General features: G+C 37.2%; 1 protein-coding gene across 1 annotated transcript; it reads left to right on the plus strand.

Moving 5' to 3' along the window:
• The first annotated feature begins 3,671 nt into the window (after positions 1-3,671).
• LOC106094600 (uncharacterized) lies at positions 3,672-8,363 on the plus strand. Its single transcript, XM_013261827.2, has 3 exons — positions 3,672-3,921; positions 7,800-7,920; positions 7,995-8,363. The coding sequence occupies exons 1-3, from the start codon at positions 3,697-3,699 to the stop codon at positions 8,246-8,248; spliced, it is 600 nt and encodes a 199-aa protein (XP_013117281.1). The 5' UTR covers positions 3,672-3,696; the 3' UTR covers positions 8,249-8,363.
• The last annotated feature ends 251 nt before the right edge of the window (positions 8,364-8,614 follow it).

The following is an 8,614-nucleotide window of genomic DNA, read 5'->3' on the forward strand; positions in this document are numbered from 1 at the left end:
GTCAACGCCGACTATATAAAAAATCCGCAATTACTTTTTGGGCAACCCAATATATACTTTAAGGGGTCAATATTTGTAGGTGTTACAAACGGAATGACTATATTGGTATGTCCTATGGTGGTGAGTGTAAAAAGCACAAAATGTTATCATCTAAAAATTTGAGAAGGTATGTGGTTGCAGTAGTCACAATTTTGCCTCTACTCTTACAAAATGTTTTCATAAGATTTTATGTGGCTAAATGTGTACACTGCACACCATCCGGTTCTTTTAGTATTCACATTTATGGCCTACCTAACCACAAGTTTGAGTGATCTTGGAAAGGAAAGATGTTGTGTACTATGTAGACTGGCCTCAAACATGAGATGGGCATTGAATCTGAGGATTGTCCTATGGCTCTACAGGAGCCACTGCTACTTCAACCCCAGTAGTTTGGTGTACGGTGATGTAGACAAAGTGCAACATGAGAACAAAATGACAGATTCAGAGAACACAGGCACTGGAAACTATTCAAAATATCCGATCCATAGACATACAGGAACCAGCAACTGCGGCTATGAGACTATGAGGGGATGAAAAATAGCAGGATAATAAAGGGGACAATAAGAAACTTGGATAGATTGGAAAAAGTTGCGGAGGGGTACCTATGACGACAGTTGAGATCGAGTGCGAGGCACTGCTGCCATCGAGCAGTGAAATAGATTAAAAAACATGTAAAAAGGCGTTAAGTTCGGCCGGGCCGAACTTTGGATACCCACCACCTCGGGTATATGTGAAAACCACCTTTTGTCAAAATCAGGTGCAAAACTGACATCTTACGCCCCATAGCAGCTATATCAACATATGTTCCGATTTGGACCAAATACTAATAAGTAAAAGTCATTGTTCAATTGTATATAACAAAATATTGGTCCTTTTAGTAGTTATATCTAAAAATAAACCGATCTGAACTATATACGACACGGATGTCGAAAAGCATAACATGAGTCAGTGTGTCAAATTTCAGTGCAATCGGATTAAAAATGCGCCTTTTATTGGGCCAAAACTTTAAATCGAGAGATTGGTCTATATGGCAGCTATATGCAAATCTTGATCGATCTAGACCAAATGGCAGAAATATGTGGAGGGGCTTAACCTAACTATTTGTCCCAAATGTTGGCAACATCGGATAATAAATCCGCTTTTTATGGCCCCAAAACCTAAAACCGAGAGATCGGTCTATATGGCAGCTATATCGAAATCTGGACCGATCTGTGTGATAATGCAGAAGTATGTCAAGGGGCTTAACTTTACTCACAGTCCCAAATTTCGGCGACATCGGACAATAAATGCGTCTTTTATAGGCCTAAGACCCTTAATCGGAGGATCGGTCTGTATGGCAGCTATATCCAAATCTGGACCGATCTGAACGATATTGATGAAGGATGTCGAAGGGCCTAAAACAACTCACCGGCCCAAATTTCAGCTAAATCGGATAACAAATGTGGCTTTTATGGGCCTAAGACCCTAAATTGGAGGATCGGTCTATATGGCAGCTATATCCAAATCTGAAACGATCTGAGCCAAATTGACGGAGGATGTCGAAGGGCCTAAGACAACTCACTGTCCCAAATTTCAGCAAAATCGGATAATAATTGTGGCTCCTATGGGCCTGAGACCCTAAATCGGACGATCAGCTATATCCAAATCTGAACCGATCTGAGCCAAATTGACGGAGGATGTCGAAGGGCCTAACACAACTCACTGTCCCAAATTTCAGCAAAATCGGATAATAAATGTGGCTTTTATGGGCCAAAGACCCTAAATCGGCGGATCGGTCTAAATGGGGGCTATATCAAGATATAGTCCGATATAGCCCATCTTCGAACTTAACCTGCTTATGAACAAAAAAAGATTATGTGCAAAGTTTCAGCTCAATATCTCTATTTTTGAAGACTGTAGCGTGATTTCAACAGACAGATGGACAGACGGACGGACATGTCTAGATCGTCTTAGATTTTTACGCTGATCAAGAATATATATACTTTATAGGGTCGGAAATGGATATTTCGATGTGTTGCAAACGGAATGACAAAATGAATATACCCCCATCCGTCGGTGGTGGGTATAAAAAAAAAACAAGTAAAAGCGTGCTTAGTTCGGCCGGGTCGAATCTTATATACCCTCCACCATGGATCGCATTGGTCGAGCTCTTGCCACGGTATCTCTTTTTGGGCAGGAAAGAATATAAGAAAAGATTTGCTCTGCTATTAGGCCGATATCAAGATAAGGTCCGGTTTGGACCACAATTAAATTATATGTTGGAAACCTGTGTAAAATGTCAGCCAATTCGAATAAGAATTGCGCCCTTTGGGGGCTCAAGGAGTAAAATAGAGAGATGAATTTATATGGGAGCTGTATCGGGCTATAGACCGATTCAGACCATAATAAACACATATGTCGATGGTCACGAGAGGATCTGTCGTACAAAATTTCAGGCAAATCGGATAATAATTGCGACCTCTAGAGGCTCAAGAAGTCAAGAAGTCAATATGGCAGCTAAATCAGGTTATGAACCGAGTTGAACCTTATTTGACACAGTTGTTGAAAGTAAGAATAAAATACGTCATGCAAAATGTCAGCCAAATCGGATAAGAATTGCACCCTCTAGAGGCTCAAGAAGTCAAGACCCAAGATCGGTTTATATGACAGCTATATCAGGTTATGAACCGATTTGAACCAAACCCGGCACAGTTGTTTAATATCATAACAAAACACGTCGTACAAAGTTTCATTCCAATCGGATAAGAATTGCGCACTCTAGAGGCTCAAGAAGTCAAGACCCACGATCGGTTTATATGGCAGCTATATCAAAACATGGACCAATATGGCCCATTTACAATACCAACTGACCTATAAGAAGTATTTCTGCAAAATTTCAAGCGGCTAGCTTTACTCCTTCAGAAATTAGAGTGCTTTCGACAGACAGACGGACGGACGGACGGACATGGCTAGATCGACATAAAATGTCGAGACGATCAAGAGTATATATACTTAATGGGGTCTCAGACGAATAATTAGAGTAGTTACAAACAGAATGACGAACTTAGTATACCCCCCATCCTATGGTGGAGGGTATAATAATTTCTGGCAGTCAAGGTAAGTACGAACCACATTAATCCATAAATTATTTAAAGTCATTCAAAGAACTTTTCATATGCGATCCATGGTGTAGGGTACATACGATTCGATCTAGCCCAACTTACCACATTTCTTTTTTTTGTCAATCTTTCATATCTTGCTCTTAATTTTTTCTCCAAATTTGCTGTGCATTTATTTTTAGTTTGAAATAATTTTTTATAACAATGAAAAAAAAAAAAAAGTAAAATAACAAGACCATGTTAAAATTTATCTCAAATCTTGTTTAAGTCATGCATTTCGAATTTTAAACAGAGGCGCACGCTGTTTGTGTTAAGCATTTCGTTCTTTTATCATTGCCACCATTTTCCCCCTTCTCCAAAAACAAAAAAAACCAAAATTGTTTCGTGGATTCAGACCACCACTTGCTATTCTTGTTTTCTTGGGCAAGTTTTTCTTGTTCGGCCTCAGTTCTATTTCTGTTTTTGCCGCCTCAACTACAGAAACTCTCTGACATTTCGGCTTTTTCGAGTAAAATCATCGTTGCGTTCCTCGAATGTGTAACACGTTGCGGTATCTGAAATGCACCCATTCCAAGATGATGCCCTGGATAGAATGGGCAAAGTTATCGGCTATACCCAAGTGTATCTGTTTACGATCCTTCTGATGTATGTCTGCTACACATTTCGAACATCTGCGTGCACTTTGCAAGCGGACGACCCGCCTTCTAATGTCTGTCTGGGGACTGTGGCTTTGACGCTGACAATGTTGGCCATATCTGTCAGTTTGGCGGTGGGCATATCTTTGGTAGGTACGCAACAACAACAAAAACAACCATAAGACGCCTTAGCAAAGTTTTAAGGTAATTTATGCATTGTGAATGGTGTTAATTAAAATGGCTTAAATGCCCAACAAATGATAGGAAGTGAAAGTGTTTGTGTTATTACCATACAAAAATAGGAGATTCTAACCTAACCTACCCTACCTACAAATGCGTTGATAGTAGTTTATAAAAAAACAAAAAAAAAAGTAATCAAGTGAATTAAAACAAGAAAGAAGCGCTTTAGATTCCACTGGACACAATTTGCATACTTATTTCTCTCATTGCCATTTTATGGTAACTTGTAATAAGGGCAACAAGTTGTCATATAAACCCATTAAGTAGTAAAAGGTAAGTTTTTGTGAGTTAAAATGTTTGGGGGTGGTAACACTGTTTGATAAATGTGTCCAAATGTCATCTGTGTAGGTGAACAGTGTTCAGTATACTCTGCTATTTCATCATGGAGAAACTCACAAACGATCAACAACTGAAAATCATTGAAATGTACTATCAAAATTCGATCTCTGTGAAAATGCGACAAATATCCATTGTTTGTAATGACCTTTTTGTGGTAATCATCGACCTTTTTATGGTAATAATTGACATTTTGTGCTGTTATCACCAAATTTACTTTAATGATCATTAAACCACCTACTTACGTTAGTAAATTTGTAACGTGGTTTTGTCGAAGACCACGTCTCAAGGGTCAACCTAAGGACCCGTAAACCTTAAGTAATAACACAAGTCAATTAGAATCGAAGGTTTGACAATAAGTTGACTTTATTGGATTAATTCTTTGTTACAATCTACTTGTCTTATATATGTATATGAGCATCCCGGTGGTCTGCTTCGCTACCCTCATTTTTGGTATCTCCTTATAAGTGTCAGACCTCCAAAAACCTAGGTTGTCACTCAGTTTATTAAATTATGAATTTTGAGCGCTTTAACTCAATTCATAAATAAAGTACCATATTGTATGTTTTAGTACCTAAAGGTAAGATTTTGGAAAAAAATCTTCTTGTCTCCAAAAATTTAGCAAAGATAAGCTCTTTTTGTGCTATATTGCACTTTTTGGTGAAAATGTACGATTTTTTAACAGATCATGTAGTCACCCATTATATATTTCCTTCTTGTACCTACATGCTAGATTTCAGACTTTCAGGTCCACCTGTATAGAAAGTACCAAATGGTACGAAAATATTTGAAAGGTGAACAGATAATTTAGCCACACATCATATATTACTTTGTTGTACCTACATGCCAAGTTTCAGACCTCTAGCTTCATTTGAACAGAAAATATCAAATGGTACCAAAATTTACGAATTTTTAATAGAACACGCCAAATTTAAGACCTCTAGCTCCATCTATGAAGAAAGTAACAAAAGGTACCAATTTTGGTACTAAAATGTTTGAATGGTGAATAAATCATTTAGCCACCCATCACATATTTATTAGTTGTACCTACATGCCAAATTTCAGACCTCTAGCTCCATCTGTAAAGAAAGTACCAAATGGTACCAATTTTGGTACCAAAATGTTTGTATAGTGAATAGATCAATTAGTCCCAAATCATATATTTCTTAGTTGTGCCTACATGCCAAATTTCAGACCTTAGTTTCACCTGAACAGAAAGTACCAAATGGTACCCAAACTTTTGAATGATGAACAGATCATTTAGCCATCTAGCACATATTTCTTAGTTGTACCTGCATGCCAAGTTTCAGACCTCTGGCTTCATCAGAACAGAAAGTACAAAACGGTACCAAAATGTACAAATTTTGAATAGACCATTAAATCATTCATCATTTATTTCTTAGTTTTACCTACCTACAGTCCTTTAGATTCATCAAATAGTACCAATTTTTGGTACCAAAATGTTCGAATTGTGAAAAAACCATTTAGTCGCCCATCATATATTTCTAAGTTTTATCTACATGCCAAATTTCGGACTCTAGCTCCATCTGCACAAAAAGTACCAAATGGTACCAAAATGTACGAATTGTTAACAGATCATAGTTACCCATCTTAATTTTCCTAGTTGTACTTGTATTCCAAATGTCATACCTCTATCTTCATCTGGATCATAGATTATTTAGCCACCCATCATATATACTTAAGTTGTACCTACATGCCAATGTTCAGACCTCAAGCTTCATCTGAACAGAAAGTACCAAATGGTACCAATTTTGGTACGAAAATGTACAAATTTTGATTACATCATTTAATCATATATACCTTAGTTCTACCTACATGCCAAATTTCAGACCTCAAGCCCCATCTGAACAGAAGGTACCAAATGGTACCAATTTTGGTATGAAAATGTACAAATTTTGATTACATCATTTAATCATATATATCTCAGTTGTACATACATACCAAATTTCAGACCTCTAGCTTCATCTGAACAGAAAGTACCAAATGGTACCAATTTAGGTACCAAAATGTCCAAATTTTGATTAGATCGTTTAATCATATATATCTCAGTTCTACCTACATGCCAAATTTCAGGCATCAAGCTTCATCTGAACAGAAAGTACCAAATAGTACCAATTGCGGTACTTGACATACGTTTCCTCCCGCTACCACAACTATTTTTCCATTTTTCTTTTCCCTCTCATCCTTTTGCACCAGAAGTCTTTTTAAAATCAAGTCAAATTTCAAAAATTTGCCTCTATCCATACGTCCTGTACATAGTTTATCCATTTCGTACCTTTGTGGTACTTTTTTAGTACCTAAATGTAAAAATTTGAAAAAATTCTTATGATCACCCAATGAAGGTTGCCATAGTGTCAGTCAGGTAGTCAGACATTCAAGCCCGTGTTGGAAGTTATTGGTGTTGTAGAGGCCCCGTAGGCACCTTGAACCAAATTCTTATAACAGATGTGTACTCATCTTCCAAACAGCTTTCATTTGATACCCATATTGTCCCAATAGGTAAATATGTCCTGTTGAGGGATTTTTTGGGGGGTGGGGCGCTTCAGACACCAAGGAATACATTTTTATATCAAATGTTTACTATTCTTATCATTTGATATCCATATTGTCCTAATCAGTAAATATGTCCTGCTTGGTACTTTTTGGGGTAGAAGAGGCCCCTCAGACACTTAGGAATACATTTTTATGTCAGATTTGTACTCTACTCTTATACCATTCATTTCGATCCTGCTAAAAATTTATACAAAAATTTGTACTCGGCTATAAAAAGGAGGTCCCTTATCATTGAGCTTAAACTTGAATCGGACTGTCCTCATTGATATGTGAGAAGTTTCCCCCTGTTTCTTAGAGGAATGTTCATGGGCAAAATTTGCAATTTGCAATATCCAAATCTGAACAGATATGGCCCCTTTGCTATCTCCGACGACCTACATCAATTTTAAGTATCTGTGCAAAATTTCAAGCGACTAGCTTTACGCGTTCGACCACTATCGTGATTTCGACAAACGGGCGGAGGTCTAGATGGTTAGATCGACTCAGAACGTCGAGACGATCAAGAATATATCTTTAAGGGGTCTAAGAGCAATATTTCGAGGTGTTACAAATGGAATGACTAGATTAGTATACCTCTATCCTACGTTGGTGGGTATAAAGATCACCCTTAATAATAGACCATTCTAGTGACCTAAAGAAAAATCGGTTCATATGGGCACTATATCAGTCGTTTATGTATACATATATATTATAGAGTCTAACACCAATGCTACGAGGTGTTAAAAAGGCAATCATGATATTATTATATACCATCATATGGTGGAGGATTTAAGACCCCCAGTATAGAGTCTTGAAATTTAAATTGTCTCTCTTTGTTTCCAATAATTCTTTACAACATTTGAAACTAATCCCTGTTTTTTCCCCATCTTTTGTTTAGAGACATGCATATTACTTATTACCATGGCTTATAATGTCCGTTTTCACTGTCATACTGATAAGTGCATATCTAGTGATGTATGGAAACCTATTCTTGGCTGTCTTGGGTTCGTTAATTTTGTGTAAGTCTGTCATTGCAAGAATGTTTTATTACATTTTTACAATGAAAAAAAAAACTGTTCTCATTCTTTTGCAGTTATGGTGATGTTGTCATGGTATCCCTCATTTAGACTCTACCAAAGATATCGTTGCGAAAGCAGATCCGAATTGAATATTCGCTCCACTCAGAGTCCCCTTGAAGAAGTGTCTCCCCTCTATGGAATGTTGCCTTCATCATCATTGCCTAAATACAGCGATGTTGTAAGAGATCCTTTGGAGGCATATACAGTGGAACCTCCTGCCTATGATGAGATTATAATTATGAAAGGAAAGTCACTGGTTGACACATAAAAGCCGTTTGTTTTCTGGAATTCGGATATTACACCAAGAGGCTTTCTTTACTCTGTCCTGAAAGTTTTTGTAATTTGAGTTGGTTTGAGTTCGTTGCCACTAAACGCGATGAGTGTGATTTAGGGCAGAAAAGGCAGAAAAGGAAAGTCCAAATATTTTTTTACTTGCTGAACAATTTGCCAGTTATGGAATGGAATTTCGGCAAAAAGAACATCCAATGAAGATCGTTGATCTCTTGTGAATATTTGGTTTTGTTATAAGATTTCTTACCTATTTTCTTGCTTTGACTGAAGTTATTTTGGAATTATAAATGGAAATTGAAAATGAGAAAAGTTGCCATAATGATTTCTTGAAGAACAAAAGTTT

Source organism: Stomoxys calcitrans, chromosome 5 (assembly GCF_963082655.1).
Source record: "Stomoxys calcitrans chromosome 5, idStoCalc2.1, whole genome shotgun sequence".
NCBI lineage: Eukaryota > Metazoa > Arthropoda > Insecta > Diptera > Muscidae > Stomoxys > Stomoxys calcitrans.